Source organism: Trifolium pratense, linkage group LG7 (assembly GCF_020283565.1).
Source record: "Trifolium pratense cultivar HEN17-A07 linkage group LG7, ARS_RC_1.1, whole genome shotgun sequence".
Lineage (NCBI taxonomy): Eukaryota > Viridiplantae > Streptophyta > Magnoliopsida > Fabales > Fabaceae > Trifolium > Trifolium pratense.
This window is the reverse complement of record NC_060065.1, coordinates 6852240-6873214: the sequence shown is the minus strand read 5'-3', so window position 1 is coordinate 6873214 and position 20975 is coordinate 6852240. Positions and strand designations below refer to the sequence as shown.

Sequence of the window (20975 nt, the reverse complement as noted above, 5' to 3'; positions counted from 1 at the left end):
GTATCCACCGAAACAAAAAACTTAGTCGACATCCATACAAACAAAAACACTCGATCACCACATGTGGGTGTTTAAACCAAAATTAACATTGTGGGCTTTCAACTACCAAAACAAATATAATTTAATTTTATGTAACAACGTAGAGTAAAATATTTGTTTCTATAAACATTAACCTTAAGTATGTTAATGAGTTCCTCATATGAAATATTATTTAGAAAAAACTCGAGTTTGATTTTTTGTGGAAATAATTTTCGGTCTGAATTAAATTTTTTCATGAATTAAATTTCATGTGATATTTTCATATTAATTTTTATTAAATAAATTTAAATTTTATATAAATTTTGACCAGTGAATATTGGTAATATGGTATCCAACACAACAATGTAAGTTGGTTTTTATCCGAACAATAAAAATCGGTTGAATTTTTCTGATCTATTTACACATCTAACTGTAATTAGACGATCAAATAGACCAAATACTAATGAAGAAATAAAAAAATTACTCGATCAACTATGTTTTTCACACTTTTTAGTCCTTGAAATTTTTCTGTCAATATTTTTATTCCATACTTTTCATTCAACTAGTGCATACCATTTGAAATTTTAAATGTTTTTTTGGCTTAAATGCAGTTTTACCCCTCCTGTTTTGAAAAATATGGAATTTTATCCCCCCTATTTTAAAATGCGGAATTTTACCCCCCCTATTTTATAATTTGTTGGATTTTGCCCCCCACCAAAATTCTGCACAAAATCTGCTTCTGAGCTTCAAGTTCAAAGATTCGCACAGAACTCAATTTGGATCAATAATTCACAAAATGAATACCGAAATGACCGTAATCGAGTTAACTTTTCACATAATCAAATCTCACTAAATTTGGAGTTACAGAGAGAGATTAATTACTGTTTTAGTGAAGGTCTGTCCAAATTAAAATATGGAGTAAAATTCCGGATTTTTCAAAACATGGGGTAAAACTGCATTTAAGCAATTTTTTTATGCAGTCATGTTTAATACATTATATAAATTTTTGTTACAAAGTTTAAATTTTTTTAACAAAAGATAAATTAAATATGATTTTTTTTACATAAAAGTTCATAAATAATTCATCATATGTTAAAAAATTTTAAATTTTTATTGGAGATGTTCTTATAACATTATAAACATAAATAAAAAAAATCATTTAAAAAAGTAAAAATATACGCGAGTTGAATAAAAAGTAGAACTAAAAATATTGTTGGAAAAAACTTCGAGACTAAAAAATGTGGAAAAAATACTGAAATGAAAATTCTGAGAAATTTAAATGACAAAAACATATTTAGCTCTTTTTTAATACAGTGATTTTTGTCAAAGGGAAGGAGGGTGGGAGTACAGTAGAAGTGCACGCGCTGACCCCTACCGGTGACTTCCGATGAGATGACCGGAAGGTTGAATTGAATTCAATGAATGTAATAAGCAAAATGGTTACTACTTACTACTACTAATATTTATTATCCAAAACATAAAAAGTGAAATTAAAATATGAAAGCGTTAGCAATATCATCGTCACTATTATCCTTGAAATCTTTGAATTTCAACCATTACTGCTACATTCCAAATCGAATCTCCAATCCCTTTCTCTTCTTCTCTCGCCGCAATTCCCAATCTCCAATCATGGCTTCTTCTTCATCTTCATCACTCATCAATTCCGAACTCGCACGTTCACCACCCGCGATTCCCATGCCAACTCCACCTCTCACCAACTTCAAAATCGGTCTCTGTCAACTCTCTGTCACTTCCGATAAAACCAAAAACATCGCTCACGCTCGTACTGCTATTCAAGACGCTGCTGCTAAGGGTGCTAAACTCGTTCTTTTACCCGTAAGCTTCTTTTCTTAATCATCCTATTTCCGAATTTGATTCTTCTGAATTTAATTACTGTTTTTTTTTGTTAGGAAATTTGGAATAGTCCTTATTCAAATGCTAGTTTTCCTGTTTATGCTGAGGATATTGATGCTGGTGGTGATGCTTCACCTTCTACTGCTATGCTTTCTGAACTCTCTCGTTTATTGAATATCACTATTGTTGGTGGTTCTATTCCTGAACGTTCTGGTGATCGTTTGTATAATACTTGTTGTGTTTTTGGTACTGATGGAAAACTCAAAGCCAAACACCGTAAGGTAATATTTGTGGTTATGTTGTTTTCATGTTTTATGCGTCCTAGTAGAACACTTGTTTTGATCATTAAATGTGTGAGGCATTGTCACAATAGTATAGTATCAGAATGTATCATAATTTCAAAAACATATATAAATGCATCTTATGTTAGTGAGTTGGGTCCTTGAACTTGTATTTCATTAGTTAGTTTGGTCGTTGAATGTGTCTTTTGTCAATCTATTTGATCCATAAAATTACTTACATCTAGCAATGTTTTTGTAATTTCAATACATTCAAGACTACAACGGCATTGGCGGTATAGTATTGAGTGGAGTGGAGGTATAGTATAGAGTGGAGTGGAATGGAATAAGATAGTTTTAGAAAAACTGATTTTATATCATTCTATACGATTCCACTCAATTTTATCCTATACGAACGAACAATCCAGGCATACCTTGAGGGATCAAAATGACTGTTTACTAAATTGTTTTAGTCTATATGCTAGTTTCTTATTGGAATTTAAATTTGGTCATACCCAAATAGAATTTTGATTGTGAGTCATACGTGAATCAGTATAGCATTTTCTGATTTTTTATTATGTAATTTCTGATGGGCTAGTGGTGTTACTACAGATACATCTTTTTGATATTGACATCCCTGGGAAGATTACCTTTATTGAATCAGAGACTCTTACTGCTGGGGAGACTCCAACAATTGTTGACACAGGTCTAACATGCTCTTTCAACACCCTTATAAGCATTTGTTTCCTATTTATAATTTTATATCTGTTTCTGTATAGATGCACTTGTCCTTTATTCTGCCACTGTGTTTGTAGTCATGTATGAGTAATGTATAGCCAAACTACAGAAAAAATGATACTAATATTGAATCGCTGCAAATAAGGATGCAAAAATTAAAATGAAAATTGTTATTCGTATGGTTATACACTTATACCATTTAATTAATCCCTTGATCATAATGCGTAGCTTCTTACACTCATGCATAGGTTTGATTGAACTTAATTGCTGGATGATATTACCTATGAACAATTAGTGATTGACTGTCTCTGTAAGGGACAATTTTGTTGAAAACTAGGTTTCTCTGTAGATTTTGATGATTTTGTTCACTTAGTTAGGACTGCGTGTTTTTATGTAGTTCTGGGACGGAACATTTTTGCAGAAATGTATTTGTAGAAGAAAACATATTTTCCTGACTAGCATGTGCGACGATAGTGGTCTAACTTGTAATTCTCTATGATTTTTGTTTTCTTGCAATGAATTTGTTGTGTCTTAGTAAACTAATAGAAATTCTGGGATGGTTCATACAGAAGTTGGACGCATTGGCATAGGCATCTGTTATGACATTAGGTTTCCAGAACTAGCGATGATATATGCTGCAAGAGGTTTGTCTTTTCCATTAATTTTCTCAGAAACAATTAATCTTGTTCCACTTCTATTTGGTTGGGAATGATTTGAGTTTTGCAAGGTATTTCATTCATGTCTCCTAAGTCCTTTCCGCATGATGGAGAACCTAAAAGAAACCTTATTTTTGGGTTATTCTAAGAAACCTAAAATTATTTTTTGTTATGATAATGCATTCCCTTTAACATGTAATAATCTTTAGTGTTGGGGAACTTACAGAATTGAGCTTTTGACTTCAGGGGCTCACTTGCTCTGCTATCCTGGGGCTTTTAACATGACAACTGGACCATTGCATTGGGAGTTATTGCAGAGGGCAAGGTAATAACAAATACAACGTAATAGACATTTGAGAACCCAAAACAAATATTATACTACTGATTCTTTGAAATTTATAATATCCTGATATGATTGCTTTAGGTTTCTAGGATGCTATTTTCTTGTGATAAACTGTATTGAATTTTAAGGTCCTCTTGATATAAACTCTCCTGTATGTAATGTAAGCAAATTCTTCTCAGCAATACAGAATACTCAAAGCAGAAAAGAAATGAAATGCTGCAACACCTAGAGCAATCAGAGCTGAAAGAATAGACTGTCATATTGGGCCCGAACCACCAAACCTAGCCTCCCTCGTTCCATTCCATCGCTTCCTTATTCACTTATTTCTTGCTATCATCATTGTAGAATTTCCCTTCCTATTTTCTGCTTCTTTTTTTGTTACTCTGAATCTGTCGCACTTTTCCTCCACCTCTTTTCACACTACAGCATTTATCCTGCTCCTTCTGCCTCCAAAAAAACTGACTAATCCTCCTCCTCTTCCTCTCATTCACCACAAACAAGCCCATTTCGTTTTGTTTTTCTTCTTTGGTAAATGTGTGTGTGTGTAAGGCACATCACATCAGCATGCCAGGCACTGTCCATAAATAACCACTATACACGACTTTTCTGATGAAATTTTGCCCTAGTTACGTCCATCAAATCAGACTGATAGTTCACCAAACCATATTTATATTTTAGAATGGGAATTTATGGGAAAACACAATCTTGGTTGTAGGAACAATGAGAAACCTTATGATCATAATTTATAGTCCCAATATATACTGGTGTCACGTTTCTCTTTGTTTTGCTCCCATTACTTTCCCCCCTTACCTTTGGTGCTAGAAACATGTCAAATTTTTTTAAAGATATTGATTTAAGAATAATGGCAATCTACATTCCATTTCTAATATGTGTTTTGCTTCTTCACATGCAGGGCTACAGATAATCAGGTAACTACCCCTTATTATTGCAACTTCTGTGGATTTTTACTGGATGCATATCTTTTGTTAAAGCACATCAAATCAAAAAATCATCCAAAGCCTTTTGTTTATTTATTTATTTGGTGGAGTTCATGATCTTTGAGCCAAGTAATGATCTTTAAAAAAGTAATTTTGAATTGCGGGAGTTATTTGCACCACGAATAATAAATCAAGAAAAGAAACTACCAAACCAAAAATTCCTATGGAATTTGGCATGAATGTGTGATAAGTTCTAGAAAGCAGATGCTATTCTACATTTGTGGTCTGATTGTGCCATTCAGATTGATGTATTTACAGATTAGCCATATATGTTGGAGAGACTGCATGTCTCCTACACATCTTGAAGGGAAATAAAGAATTGGAATCGAGAAAAAGAATTAGCCACAGTATTTTACAGTTGATGATTGGTTCAGTTGATTGTGTGATTAATGAAGAGTTGTAGTTAGGTGTCTCTCTGTATATTATAACCACAATAAATTGTGAATTGCAAAATTTTATGCTGAGGAGACAAGTGGATGCTTACAAAAATTCATTTCCAACAGTTATATGTGGCAACCTGTTCACCTGCTCGGGATACTGGTTCTGGTTATGTGGCTTGGGGTCACTCCACTCTTGTTGGTCCAGTAAGTATATCCTTTATGTCTAGTTTTCCTTTGGTAGCGCCATTTAAATGTGCTGATTATGTAAGTTGGTATTGTATGTTCTATTTTTAATGACAAATAGAAGGAAAATTTTCTAAGTCACACAAACTTACTGTTGACCATATCAATGTGGCAGTTTGGAGAAGTTCTGGCTACTACAGAACATGAGGAGGCAATCATTATAGCAGAAATTGATTATTCCATATTGGAGCAGAGAAGGTTTACTTTCCTTCAAACTACAATATCTTGCACATGTTTAACTTGTGGTTGCCAGTGATATCAATTAATCATTATGAAATATTATCGTGATTTGATTACTCAGGACAAATCTCCCCGTGACTAAGCAACGGCGAGGTGATCTTTACCAATTGGTGGATTTGCAGAGGCTGAATTCTCACTGAATGGAGCGGGACTTCTACAATTGAGACATCGGCATAATTATGTTACCTTGTAAGAAGTATGAGCATGCCATCTTTTGTGGTTGTTGTATGCTGTATTATTATGTATGATATGGAACCCAAACCCAGAACTGAAGAAATAAATAAAGGAATTTGTGCTTTCTCTATAATTTGGTGTGTTAATTGTGATCATGGTTACCGGCATTTCTCTATAATTTGGCCTGTGAGGAAATAAATGAACTTGGAAGTATATACAGTACAAATGTTGTATGTTGTGACTTGTGAGTTATGTGATGTGAATCGTGTCGTCTATATTATCTGATCGGTTCCAGTGTAGCGCAGATCACAGAATTAGGCTCTGAGGAACTGATTATATGTACAGGCAGCAGCTGTCGGATTGACAGACCAGTGGATTCATGGTTCTAAACCTACAATTTGCAAGTGCATCCTTAATAGAGAACTTGCACCGGCTGTGAATAAATGCATTACCCAAATAGATGGGATGAATCTGATTAAATAACCCATAATTTAATTGAACTAAATATGTATCACACTGCTCAGTAAGTAGAGTCATGCAGGTTGCATCGTTCAGGGATGAGCTCAAGTGGTCTCAATAGGCTGAACAACCATTTGATGCCCCCACGGGAGGATTTTAACCGGGTGTGATGCGATTGTTTTTATTTTACAATTGCTTAATTTTATTTGTTATGCAAAAATTTAATTTTTGCAAAAAATAAAATAACTACAACAAATCATGGTTTTAGAAAATAACATAAGTATTTATACCTATGCACAAAAGATGAAGAGGCAATATAATGGAAAGAGAAATTGCACATATAAGATACGAAGAAAAAAAACTATTCTCACATTCAACCGAAAAAACAAATAGTAATCTTGTTGAGTACATGATTGAGCATCCGGGAATGAAAATATTTGTTTCTAATATTCGTAATAGTTACTTAGGAAAATATGAATATGATACAAATTAAAACAATTGTAACCTATATATTAAAATATTGGTAGAAGAGTTCAAGGGATGAAAATTGAATGGTGACTTAAGAGATAAAAAATATATTACCAGGAGTTACAAAGTTAATTAGTGTGTATTTTTTTATTCTTCTTATTATAATATATATAGTAAGCAAAAGTTATTATATTCATCAAAAAAAACTAAAAGGCTAAGTAAAGGCTTGAGTGAGTGTATATTAAAAAGTCATAATTTTATAAATGTAGAATATGAAAAGCATAGAGATGAAATAATAATAATAATAATAATAATAATAATAATAATAATATAAGTAGAAATGATGTGGCATTGTAGAGTGGTTTAATTGGATTTAAATGGATGATGTGGCTAAATGAAATAATTTAATTGGTCTAAGTGGATTAGGGTTAGGAAAACTATTTAGGAATTATATATATAGATAATACAACTCTTTCTCCATCAAATTGTAATCTCACTCTCAAATATGAAGGGTAATTTTTGGATGTGGTTTCTAGCAATAAAAGTTGGAGGCTGAACTAAAGAATGCTAATGAATTATGTATATTGGTAATTAATTTGATGTCCATCGTTGTAAGCATGCTGTTGGTATGCTGTTAAGGCATTTGGTGATGTAACCTTATTATGCTTCTATGACTATGTACGTAGTTCAAATGAAGTTTTACTTGTTCAAAAAAGCAGGGGAGTCCCACCTTTGCAATTGCAATCATCATTCTTATAACCCATTTATCTCAAACAACCAAACAGTTTACTCTATGACTCAGTTGTGTTTGGTAGGAGTAATTGATAAAGGGATAATATAAGGAATCATATATATGAACAGCTAGTCTGAGAGTGGATGATATAAACGTACGTGTGCCGTGCCAGCCATGTGCACACGAGCGGGGGGTATCTCACTCAACTGGAAAGCGATGTCATGTAGCCATACCCTGTCACGTGGTACAATAGACCTTTGTCCACACGCATGCATGCTGTGGGCTCCTTCTCATTTATTGTCTTCCAAGCCTCAATCCTTCTCTCAATAAACGCACATGACTATTTTTTTTTTTTCATCTCCATTTTCTCGCGCATCCCTTGAAATTACTAAAATGCTTATTTTGTTGCTTAACTTGTACGATTCGCTATTTAATATGCGGACGTCTAGAAATCTCATCGTTTTGTCCCACTTTCATTCCTTCACCCTCACATCAATCCCATTCAAATTATTGGAAATACACCATCCGCTAGTTAACATGCGAATGAATTACCAACCGTTGGAAATGGTTCGCAAGCATGCAAAGCGTAGTTATATATATGCAGTGACTTTCAGACACAGACAATATTCTTCCACCAGCTTTTTTCCCTCCACTTCAAACTCTTCCAAAAATCCACCCCATTTTCACAAAAAATCTTGTTTCCAACACACAACTAAAACACCAAGGAACTCCGTCGACATCACGTTGAGTGACCAAAGAACATAAAAGTTTGACCACCGACCAGGTTCGCATTATAGGTTGCAGACAATTTATTACCAGTTCTTTTTTCATTTTACAATGTCCGCTATTTAAGTAGTAGAAGAGATAAAATTGGAAACGCTGAGGCCGCGAGAAGAACAAGGGCGTGAAAAGAACATTGTGCTTTGTTACAAGAAGAGGACACAACCCAATTAGTAATCAAAGGTCAGTCTGTCAGAAGAAATTAAGCTTCTACAAGATTGTGAAGTGAGGTTTTAATCTCGACTATGAGACTTATGTATATTTAATGTCTTTAAGTAAATTCATTAATCATTTGAGTTCAATCACTTGTTAAAAAAATTGTCTTAAAAATCAACTATTTTTTTCCAGTTTATGTTGCAAGACAATTTATTTTTTTAATAATCTAAAGGCAACTAGCATGAAAAGTGTGGAAAGCCTTGACTGCCGCCAATTCAAACCACCGCACCCAAACACAATTGAATTTTAGCTTTTGATCAGATCCGGAAAGTATGATTGAAATTCCATTGCTGACTTCTGAGAAACAACAATATGTTTTCCTTTTAGCATGACAAATTCTTTCTTTGCTTGATTATTAATCACTTATTGAATATCTCTCATAGCTATTAAATTCATCAATATCTTTGATACAAAGAAAAACAATCATCACGATATCTTCAGCACACTGTCCCTACTAAGTATTAAATCGCTTAAAAACATGCATTGCATCAAACCTAGAAGGATCATTGTCTTATTGTGTTTTTGTTATTCAGCCATAACTATATTCTAACAGTTAACAGATTTTCTTCAAATTGGTCATCACGTTCGTGGAAGCTGAATTAAGAGACCAAATGAAAGAATTTTTGTGAATCAATTGACCTTTATCTTCAAGATAGGGTGCACAAATTAAGGGCATGTGGGTCATATATGTTACTTATGTCTAACAAAGTATATGTCTTGAGGGAACTATACATAGAAAACCAAATATTGAAAGTCATGTGATATTGACATGTATTTGGGGACAAATCCTTGGTGTCCATAACACTAAGGGCCTGTTTGGTGCACAGGATAGGATAGAGACAGGATAGGATAATGAGCAGCATAAGGATAGGATATGATAGTGATATGGATATGTTTATCATATCATGTGTTTGGTGCACACATGATAAAAAAGATGATAGCATTGTTTTTTAAAAATATCACATTTTTAACTGACATTAAAAAGGGAATGGATTCTCTCAAGTGTAATTTACACTTGAAGGAATAAAGTGTGGTTTGTTACCATTGATCAAGAGAGAGAAACATATAAATATTTAGAGAAAATGAATTTAGATGGTGTTAGATTACACTTTATTCTCTCAAGTGTAAATCACACTTGAGAGAATCCATTCCCGATTAAAAATAATTAATGACTTAATTTCATATAATTGTAAAAATAATTAAAATTGTCGTACTAAAATAACTATCAAATTAAAATAACACACAAGTATACAATTTCAAACAAAAATCAAACTGTGTCAAAAAAAAATTCAAACTAGAAAAAAAAGACTATTTTTCCAACACAAATGTAAATAATTTATAGGTTAGAAATAAAAAATAAAAAATAAAAATAAAAAAGGTGGCAAGACTATTTTGCTGCAATGTTGGTAATCAAAACTCAAAAGTCAAAACTTACAGTAATATTAGAAAAAAGAAGAAAATGTAACGAAAAATACTGTATAAAACATGAAAGACAAAATCCACCGATAAATGGATGAAGTAGCAGGCAGTGGGAATCGAAGAAGTTCATGCACTCTCGCCTTGTTATCCTGTCACTAACCCAACTAAAATTAAGGATAAGAAAAACAAAGAGTCAATAGGATAGGATTAGTAATAGGTTTAATTTATCATTTCCTATTGATGCACCAAACATGAGATTTGAGCAGGATAGGATAGTTTTATCATATCCTGTCTCCTTATCCTGCGCACCAAACGGGCCCTAATAGTAGTGGTGGGGATGTGGGATTTGCTGTATGAGTTCTTGGTCTAACTCCTATCTTTCCTTTTCAGTATAGTCAATCATGGTGTTTTCCTTTCTATGTTATTCTTGTTTTAAGTTTACTAAATTTATTTTCGAAAAAGATGAATTTTTTTTAGTTAAAAAAAAATGTTTGGCTAACATTTAAATATTTCCAAGAACCTTTAATATGGATGGGTCGTGTAGGGAGGACGAACATATTGGTTGCGGAGGTATTATTAGAGGAAGTGATGGAGAATGGTTGGGCAGTTTTGCTAAATTCATTGGGCATGATAATGCGTGTATAGCGGAATTGTGGGGAGTGTTTGAAGAGCTTAAGTATGCTAAAAGGTTAAATTTTCATTGTGTGGAGCTACATGTGGATTCTACGGTGATTTTTTTGTTTTTGTTTTGTGAAGCAGATTCAATGGTGGTTGTGAAAGCTATTACTTCAATTAGTAGTGGAAAGTCTCCCGTTGATAAGATTCGACGCTTAATAATAGCTTTAGATTGGAAGGTTGTGACTCATTAATGTGCGGAGGTTCTAGCCAATATATATGATCGGGATTGTAACATGGAGGATGCATGTGATTTTTTTTTTTTTATGCATTTCCGAGTGATATTAATCATGTATATTTAATATATGTTTTGGAAATAGCTACCCTCGTTTAATTCCGTTGTAATATTCTCTTTTTCGAGTTTAGACCCTCATCATTACCAAAAAAAATAAACCAAAAGTATCCATTAAATTAATTTTTCTATTTTTTAATAAAATAAGGGCAAAAATAATTTAACTCATCAATGTTTATTATTTTTTAATCTACGTGTAAATCTTTTTAAAAAAATTGAAACGGAGGTACTACTTAAGATTTTTAAAAAGTATCTAAAAAACTTACTAGGTAACGTTTCTCTTTTATGATGTATCCGTTATCGTTTTAAATTTACCTGCCATATACACTCACCTAATTTTCATCCATCAACATATTTAAATATCTCCTTCAAAAAAAAAACATATTTAAATATCTAAATTTTATCGGTCCATAAACAGAAAGAAACAAGAAAAAATTTACGTGTTTAGTTGAAAAATTTAAGAGTTTTAGATAAGATGATGCATATATTTTTTTTTAGTAGAGCATATATCTTCTACTTTAAAGAAGGTAAATAAGGATCTCAAATAAATGTTGAAATTATTAGGTTGAACGTTATAATTGGGATTTAAATTTCGATCTCTTTATTTTGTGTATGTTAGTTTTTAATGACTTACAATTTTGTCTATGTAAAAAAAAAAAAAATTGTTTGATTTTTTATTTGAGCATACCACAACATTAAAAGTATTAAAGAGAGTATGTCACTTATTTGAGTCTCATAAGGTTCGAAGAATTCATCTATACAGTTGTACATAGAAAAAAACACAAGAAAAATGTATTATTCTCGACCAAAATAAATAAAAGTGCAGAGATATTTGACAATAATATAGATTAGATACATCAAATTTTAAATTTTAATATATCTAAAAAGTGAATCTTTTCTTCTTATAATTAGGACGGAGGGAGTAATACTAATACACTAGTTATTTAGGATCAACAATACACTAGATATTTTCTATGCATTTGAAAAATAATCCTTTCCTTATACTCCCTCCGTCCCAAAAAGAATGACCCATTTTGAATATATGCACTATTCATATATATTGTTTTGACCATATTTTTCTACTAATAAATAAAAATAAATATTAACATATAAGATGTTGTTAGATTCGTCTCGATGAGTATTTTCAAAATATCAATTTTTTATAATTTTTACTATTATACAATTAAAGATATTAGTCGCCAAAGTTATGCATTGGCATGCGTGTTTCGGTCAACTGAGTCATTCTTTTTGGGACGGAGGGAGTAATTAAGACAGATATACTTTGATGAACGGTTACAAATTCAAAATTTGAGGCTAATAAAAACCAAATAACTGAAAGAAGAAAAAGTCATCAAATGCAAGCAATTTGGTAAGAAAGGAATGCCACATCAGCAGATGCCAGTGAGAAGAAGAAGAAGAGACAGATGCACGCGCGTGATGACATGACACACCTTTATAAAACCTCTCTGTTTTCCTCTGTTCCCTTCCTCATTCATTCCTTCATCTTCCAAAGCGTGCCACTCGCTTCTCATTATACTCTTTTTCTCTTTACACAACTAATCATTTTCTCTCTTCACGTTTCCTTTCTTCCCCATTTCCACACAACCTAATTATACCTTCTTTTTCCCCCTGTTTTTTACTTCATCATTTCATTTCACACTTCCATTTTATTAAACATGTATAAGTCAGAGAATACGCGAAGAGAAGGAAGAGTTCTCAATTTTCACCTCGAACCTGAGAACCCTTCCTTCTCTTCCACTCTTCTCGACAAGATTTATCGTTCCATCGACGAAGGAGACACAAAAGGTTGTTCTGATATGAAGTTCTACACAGAAACAACTATCAACAAACACAGCAAAACCAATGTCAAAAGTAACAGAGTTGTTGGAGAACAACCAAATCTTCGCCTAAATGTCGGAACACAAAGGACAAAACAAATTGACAGAAAATTGCTTCATGATGAAGATGTTCTGTTTTTTAGCTCAACTTCAAGTTCTTCAGATTCAAGTTCTGGTCTATTATCATCATCTTCAGAAACAGAATCAATGTACAGAGCAAAATCACGAGGTTCGTGTTTTGCTCCTTCGAGGCCTAAGCCGGTGAAAACAACCGTTCCTCCGGAGAGAATCATCTCAAACGATGAAGATATGATGATCAAATCGAAATCAAGAGCGTCGAAGATTTACAACAATCTCAAAAAAGTGAAACAACCAATCTCACCAGGTGGAAAACTCACTAGTTTTCTCAACTCTCTCTTCATAAACACAAAGAAAACAAAAACTGCTCCCTCTTCTTATGAAGACACAAATGCAGAGAGAAAAGCTAAATCAGGACTAGCTTCAACTTGTTCTTCAGCATCGTCCTTTTCGCGTTCTTGTTTGAGTAAAAATTCATCTACATCAAGAGAGAAATTGCACAATGGTGTTAAAAGAACGGTACGATTTTATCCGGTAAGTGTGATTGTTGATGAAGATAATCAACCTTGTGGTCATAAATGTTTGTATGGAGAAGTTAGTAAAAAGAAGAAGGAAGAACAAGAAAAGGTTTTGGAAAAGAGCAAAAGAGTGGAAAAGGTTGCTAGAGAATTTTTAAGAGAGTATCATCTTAATAAGAAGATTTTGAGAGATTTTTCTATGAGAAAGAATGAACATGTTGATGATGATGATGATGAAGATGATGATGTTGCAAGTTGTTCAAGTTCAGATCTTTTTGAGCTTGATCATTTATCTGTGATGGGAAATGATAATAGGTATTGTGAGGATTTGCCTGTGTTTGAAACTACTCATGTTAGTACTAATCGTGCCATTCGCATAATGTAATTTTTTTTGGTTAAGTAGTCTGGTCGCTACGAATAATGTAATTTTAATTTTATTTATTTTGTACAAGTGTAGAAACATATGATAATTAACTATACAGGTTATATAATCATTTTGTTGATTTCTCCAGTGTTGTTCTTGATAGCAAGAACTCTTATTTGATTAAGTTGTAAATTTATATAATAAATGTATTATGTTATTATATATAATAAAAATAACAGTATAACAAGTAAGTACATAAAAAGCTTTTATATGTGAAGACTTTACTAAATGATAACACGAGAATTACTGTATGAAAGTAGTAGTCACTATCTAAACCGATTTTGTCATTTTTAGGAGTAGAGGACAATTTTGATGTTTGGAGTTATATGTTACAGAACAAAGTGGGTATGATTGTACTATACAGTGCATGATTGGATCTGCTGAAGGCTAGATACCACAATTTTGCAAAATTTACATTTGGAGCTTCAATGGAATCACACTAACACTCTTAATTGCAATTTTAAGACGAATAAATGAACTGTTTAAAGTTCGAACTTTAACCCTACGGATATTTAGAAATGTCTTTTTTATTCCTTACAAAAAAAAAAGTCTTTTTTATTAGTTATTTTGGTCTCATATTTGCTTATAGATAATCGATTTAATCTTCAAGTATATTTTTTGTTTGCTAATTTAATTCTTAAAGTATACAATTACAATATATTTAGGACCAATAAAACAGCTAATTACATTTCAAAGAACTAAATGGTCATTTAGCCTATTTTTTTGTTTTCACCAACATTATCCGGCCTAGTGGACTAAACTGTCTAATTTTATTTGTAGGTCAGTTCTATCATCAAGTAGTTTCGAAGATCGAATCGTAATCTTTCTTATCGAGTCCAACATCAATCATCGCTGAACCATGGTAATTTAGCCAATTTAAAATACATGTAACAGATGGAGCAGTGTGCATGTGACTGACATAGAATGTTTTAGGAGACCAGACCAAATAGGATAAAAAGCACAGTAGCTAGGTGATTTATTTTATTTATAAAAGTAATCTCGTGTAAGTACTTGGTTTTCTAAAAAGAAAGAGAGAGAGAGAGGTGTGTGGGGATGTGTTGATTCTTTTTCTCTTCCGATCGTGATCAAATATTCACATTCATACTGTGACACAATAGTTAGCTGAATGAGGAAGAAAATAAAAGTAAGACATGCATTTAAAAAAGAAGAATAAAGAAAAGAGAAAAAACGAAAGATTCGTGATCGTAATCACAAGCAAAATGAGAGATGGTAAAAGGGAAAGGCAGATCTTCGCCCATGGGAATAGAGAAAGTGATCAATATTACTGCTGCCAGCCACCTAAAGCTACTGCTTTCTCTCTCGATCCAATTCCTATTTTGTGAAATCTCTATCTCACTCATATCATATGTATAGTTCCGTAAACTAAGATGAGTGACTCACATTTAGAGCTGGGTATATGGCTAAGATCCGCCGGCCGATCTGTTTAATCCACAGTCCATGCGGACTTAACATCAATTTTTTCGGTCCGTTCTGGCATCAAATGATACAAGACTCCTTCCGATCATAGTTGCGGGGAATCGAATTGTGATCCTCGCTATAAGTTCAGCGTCAATCACCACTGAACCAACCAACGATCGATAACTTATTCTCTCTTTTGAAGAATCAAATTGTAAAAACAACATTAATGGCCAACAACCAATCGCGTTAGTTGTTCAGTGATGATTCCCCACAACTGCGATTGGGATGAGGCTGAAACCAATTGATGTCAGCACCGTCCTTGGACCAGATTAGACGGTCAAGTGGGCCTGATACTGATGATGAAAAAAAAAACTAATTGTCAACAAATTTGGGTTTGTTTGTTTCAGCTTGAAAAAAATGGATTTTTTCTTTGTATTTTTTAAAATAGATTTTCTAAAACCGTTTTTTAAAATATTACAAGTATTTTTATATTCATTTTTTCTAAATTGAAACACTAATTTTGACATCATATAGCATAAATCTACATTATTGAAGTTCAAAACATAGTCAAAATCGCAATTTTTTCAAAAAGTTGTATTTCAAAAATGATTTTTACGAAAATCTATTTGAAATAGCTTCAAAATTAAGTGATTTTTTGAAATTTTGATATCCAAAAAAAGTTTCAATAAAATGATGAAATACCTAAAATAGCATTTTAAGAATAGCTATTTAAACGAAATTTTCATTTGATGCTTTTATAAAAAGTTTCTTTGTAAATTTTTTTTACACAAAATTATATTACACTATAAGAATCTATTTTATAAAAAGCTGAAACAAACATGGTTTAATATCACGACTCACTTTCTTAATCTCTACAATAATTTTCTTAATAGTGTTTTATATTTAAGGACCGAATTTATGTGAATTATTTTTCACTTTATTTACATACTTCCCCCAGTTCTATGTATAAGAAAACTTCTAATTTTTAGATTCATTGTGAAATAGATACATCCATTTCACAATTAATCTAAAAGGTAAAAGTTTTCTTATATATAGAATTAGAGGGAGTGATTAAAAAGAGATTGCGAGAGTTCTATTTAATTGCCACACTATTACTTGCAGGTTGCGCCACCGTTTTCTATAGTATCTACTTACTGGCATCCCCAACGTCCAAGAATGATTGAAGGCTTTATTTTCCTTTTTGAATTTAAAAACGTTACTAGTTGTATGCTTTAATTGGGGTGTTGGTCTTGGGTTGATTGTAATTAATGAGTTGTTGTTTAATGGTTGGAGAAAAAGTTAACGATCGAAATGCGTAATAATGTTGAATGATGCAGGCACGGGTAACACTGCAGTTAGTTTTGTCCTTTGTTTTGATTTGAACACTAGTGCTAAGTACAATTGCAAAGTGCAAACTTTCTTTAAAATGATGGTGTTTAAAGCATATGATGTGTCCAAATTAAGTGTTGAGGTTTCAACCGCGATCTCTACTTATATAATGCGATGTTTCTATAAATTGAATTGAATTCACATGACCATATCTCCCATATATATTACATTTTAAAAATTAATAATTTAATTAAGAAAAATAATAAACAGTGTCCCGAGGCTTAGTTAAGCATATTTTTTCTTGAAATTTGTGTATTTTATATTTTAAAAATGTAAAAATTATCATCCCAACATTAATTTTGTGTTTTATTTTTTTTTTTTATATATGTTTAACTAGTGTCCCATTATTTACGTGGAAATTTGGTAAATAACCGCTAGTTTGAGTGTTTAAACTCGCGAGACCAACTAGAAATCTCAGGACAATTTTGTGTTTTGTTTACTTAGAAAAATGTTTGAATGTTCGTTTTCAGATAAAAACAAACACTTAAGAATTAAATCGTTGTCAAATAATCAGAGAAAGTGCTAGTTCGAATCGCCTTGAAAACAGCAGTTTCTTAAGAAAACACTTAAATTAAACTAAAGAACATTGCTGAAAAGTAAATTGCATTGAAAGTAAAGCAATTACAAGTAAATGGTTCACAAAACATACATTTCTCCTCAGATATTCCTTTCGTTCGAACGCTGAGTACTCAAAATTTCAGAGAGAGTTTTGTGTAAAATTTTGTGACCTTTGTTCTGAATGAAAAACTGCTATAAATACTACAACAAAGTGGTAACTGCTTCTTGATCATCTGGACGCTCTTCACTTTGCCACGTCGACCCACGTTCTCCACTTTCGTCTTTCATTCCTTCAGCGCGCACCAATGCTTATTGGGCCGTTGTTGTTTCTCTTTTTTGGGCCTGACCCAACTAGCCCTTCGACTTGATCTGTGCTTTCGACAGGTTCTTGACAAAACTAAACCCAAATGTGCCTTTCAAAGCTTTCGAGACGCTCCTCTGCTTCGACATAATTAGACTTCGACACAATATTTGAAAGTTTTATTTTAACAATATAACCTTCAAATAAATGTTGGACCCACCAATTATATTTGATTGATAAATACTAAATTTATATCCAACACCCATAAACATTGTTTAACATGATCCTTTAATTAATACGTAGTATATAATTTGTGTATCAACGACAACCCTAGATTTAGTCAAAAAAAAATACAACCCTAAATTATTTTGTGTATAGATGTGACTATATTAATCTTTCATCAACTAAAATAAATTTAATTTATTAAAATTAGGAGAGATGATTTTTTTTTTGGATACATGGAGAGATGATTTTGTAATAAAAAAAAAGGGAGACATGTTTGTGTTCATTAACAAAATTTATTCATTTTATTTTTTAAAAAAGTGAGAAAGATCATATGGTATCAAATGGAGGGTTATCGATCTCCATACGTCTCGCATGCTAACTACTTCTTTTTAGGGCAAAAGACTTATCTCATTTCATTAATAATATAGTTGAATAAATACATGTTGGAATATCGATAAAATTATGGAAACTAGCAAAATATGGAACCGCCCTAACAAGACTGTGAGCAGCTTCATTTGATTGTCTCCGGATGAACTTAACATGTGAGTTCACAAGAGAAGTGACTAGGATTCTTTGACAATCGGTAACAATAGCACCAAGATCAGAAGCATAGGTTTTATTACTATGAATACTATCCACTACCCGTTTACAGTCGACCTCAAAATCCATGTCACGAATCTGAAGCTCGTCAACCCATTTTAAAGCATGTAACAAACCAATAGCTTCACCTACCTCCACCTCCATAATAGGTGTTATCCACTCGGTTCGAGCAATAACAAACCTTTCTCGGTCATCCCTGATACAAATGCCAATACCTACCTTGTTAAGGGACTGCGAAAACGAAGCATCAATGTTACATTTATACCGTCCGGAGCTTGGTTTGGTCCATTCCGCATGCTAACTATTGAAGTTTGCTAAAGAGGCGTATCATCAAATTAAAGTTGAGGAATAAGGCTTCGATAAATCAGAGTTCGGTTGTGCGGTTAGTAAAATTATTCTGGAGTATGTTAGTGTGCTTGTGCTAGTCTGTGTCTAGACCTGCTTATGAGCGTGCGCGCTGCAAGGCCTTGGGCTTGCCTGCCATGCCTAGAATCTGTGTTGCTTAACCACTTGAGGTTAATTTCTTGATTAATGAAAATATGTACACCTCATGGCCGCAACCATGGCTATAAATGTCATTATATTTTTAAAATGAGTGGTCTACTTAATATTATAAAGTTAGGGTGTCATCATTCTAATGAAAATTATCAATATATAAGCTACTAATAGTCTAATATTGTAAAGTTATGGGTTATCATTCTAACGAAAACTATAGTATTTCAAATTCGTCATAAACAACAACTAGTATATTGATCAAAATGAGAACCACCCCATTGTACGGTTCATTCTTTTCCTTGATAAATTTGATAGGGGTCATTGTTAATTAGTATACGATAGACCTGATAATAGCCTACTCAAATAAATTAAGTGTATAATTTATAAGATCACACTACGTGATGAACATGCATAAGGTGTGGAAATGAATGAAGTCCTACTTAAAAGAAACTCTCTTTAGTGAAATTAAAGTACTATATAGCATGATCATATACACAATTTAATATAAGCTTAGTGTATAATACAATTTAATTAGTTGATGGTAGTAGATCTATGACTTGATCAATAATTTAAGAAATGCATGTAGGGAAGTGATTATGTAATTTTCTAATGCAGGTGCCAAAGTAGAGGAAATTAAACAAAGCTTAAAATTTTGATCAAAGATAGTTGCTATTCCGTACGGTGGGTGAGTTGTAGAAGTAGGGAGCAATGATGAGAGGAATCAATGTTCGCTGTCTCATCCAAAATCCTTTTATTTCCTTCAAAAAAGAGACCTTGCAAGTTGCAACTATGCATTATACACTAAACATTTTCATTAAATTTTTACATGTAGCTAGAGAAAATCGAATCCAACTGCTGCGACATGTCGCATAGAGAGGTTGGACTAGTTGTTACTTAACCTCAACATTAATATATTACTCCCTCCGGTCTTATATATAAGAAAAAATCATCGTAGAATTCATGTATCTAGACAATAATATAGTCTAAATACATCCATTTTACAATTAATCTAAAAAATGAAATGTTTCTTATATATAGGTTCGGAGGAAGTAATTATTATTTTGTGTTCGAAATCCTCTTTCTAGAAAAATGGCTGGTAATTCATAATTCGTCTGCGATAATATAATTATTCATATTTGCATCTACACTCATCATCTTCCATACATCCCAACTCACTCTCTCTCATGACACTCAACATATTTAATCATTCCAAACATATTTAAAAAATATTAAGATAGATAATAAAAAAGATTACTTTCATTGATGTGTTTTCATTATGTAAAAAATACAATTTAAGATGCACATAATATTAATTATATAGTACAATTGGGAAAATCAATTAAAAATACATCCTTATTTTTTATTTGAAGAACTCACTCTATAGAGGACAATTTTTTTTTATTTTTTTTTGAATCAGAGGACAATTTATTTTAGAAATATAATTTGTGGTGCATCTTGAATTTGGGGGTGTGAAAAGTGGCAATGAAGGTGTATTAAGATGTTGTAGGGTACGTTTGTCATATTATTGCAAAAGACAAACACATACTACTATATTGATGGTGATCCCGATGTGAGTTTCTAATACTCCACCGTTAAATTTATAAATAATCGCTTTCTCTTCATCCTACTCAAAGTAAGAATAAAGTGTTTAGAGAACCTCAAAAAAAAAAAGAATAAAGTGTTTAGAGGGATTGTGCCAAAAAAAGAAAAAGTGATTAGAGGGATCATCGTTATGATATTTTTCATGTCTACCCTCTATTCTATAGAACAATCTCTTTCTCTGCCGCTTTTGCTCTCTTTCAAAAATCAAAACCCAAAAAGCCCATAATAACATCCACACGGCAAAATTGATTTTTATAAATTTTCACTTTTATTGGAGTTAAAATAACTTTAAAAGTGTATAATTGATTTTGATTAACATGTTTGTGTTATAAAATTGATTTTGTCTAGAGTTAATTTTCATTTGGAAGTTAGAATGTGTAGTCTTTTTTTTTTGGTACAATGGGAAAAAAAAAACAAAAAGGAAAGAAACAAGGCTAAATTGTAGTTTTGGCCCCCCACGTTTTATAATTGTGCGATTTTGGCCCCCCACGTTTCAAATGTGCGATTTTGGCCTCCCACATTTCATAATTGTGCGATTTTGGCCCCCCACGTTTCAAATGTGCG

The 20975-nt window shown here is 32.4% G+C and overlaps 2 protein-coding genes across 2 annotated transcripts; both read left to right on the top strand.

The window, feature by feature from the left end:
* Positions 1–1500: 1500 nt before the first annotated feature.
* Positions 1501–6089, top strand: LOC123894215 (omega-amidase, chloroplastic). The gene is made up of 9 exons (XM_045944148.1): positions 1501–1854; positions 1929–2153; positions 2763–2856; positions 3458–3532; positions 3791–3869; positions 4801–4816; positions 5389–5469; positions 5624–5706; positions 5810–6089. The coding sequence occupies exons 1-9, from the start codon at positions 1516–1518 to the stop codon at positions 5886–5888; spliced, it is 1071 nt and encodes a 356-aa protein (XP_045800104.1). The 5' UTR covers positions 1501–1515; the 3' UTR covers positions 5889–6089.
* Positions 6090–12326: 6237 nt separating this feature from the next.
* Positions 12327–13901, top strand: LOC123894214 (protein BIG GRAIN 1-like B). Its single transcript, XM_045944147.1, has one exon. The coding sequence runs from the start codon at positions 12641–12643 to the stop codon at positions 13781–13783; it is 1143 nt and encodes a 380-aa protein (XP_045800103.1). The 5' UTR covers positions 12327–12640; the 3' UTR covers positions 13784–13901.
* The last annotated feature ends 7074 nt before the right edge of the window (positions 13902–20975 follow it).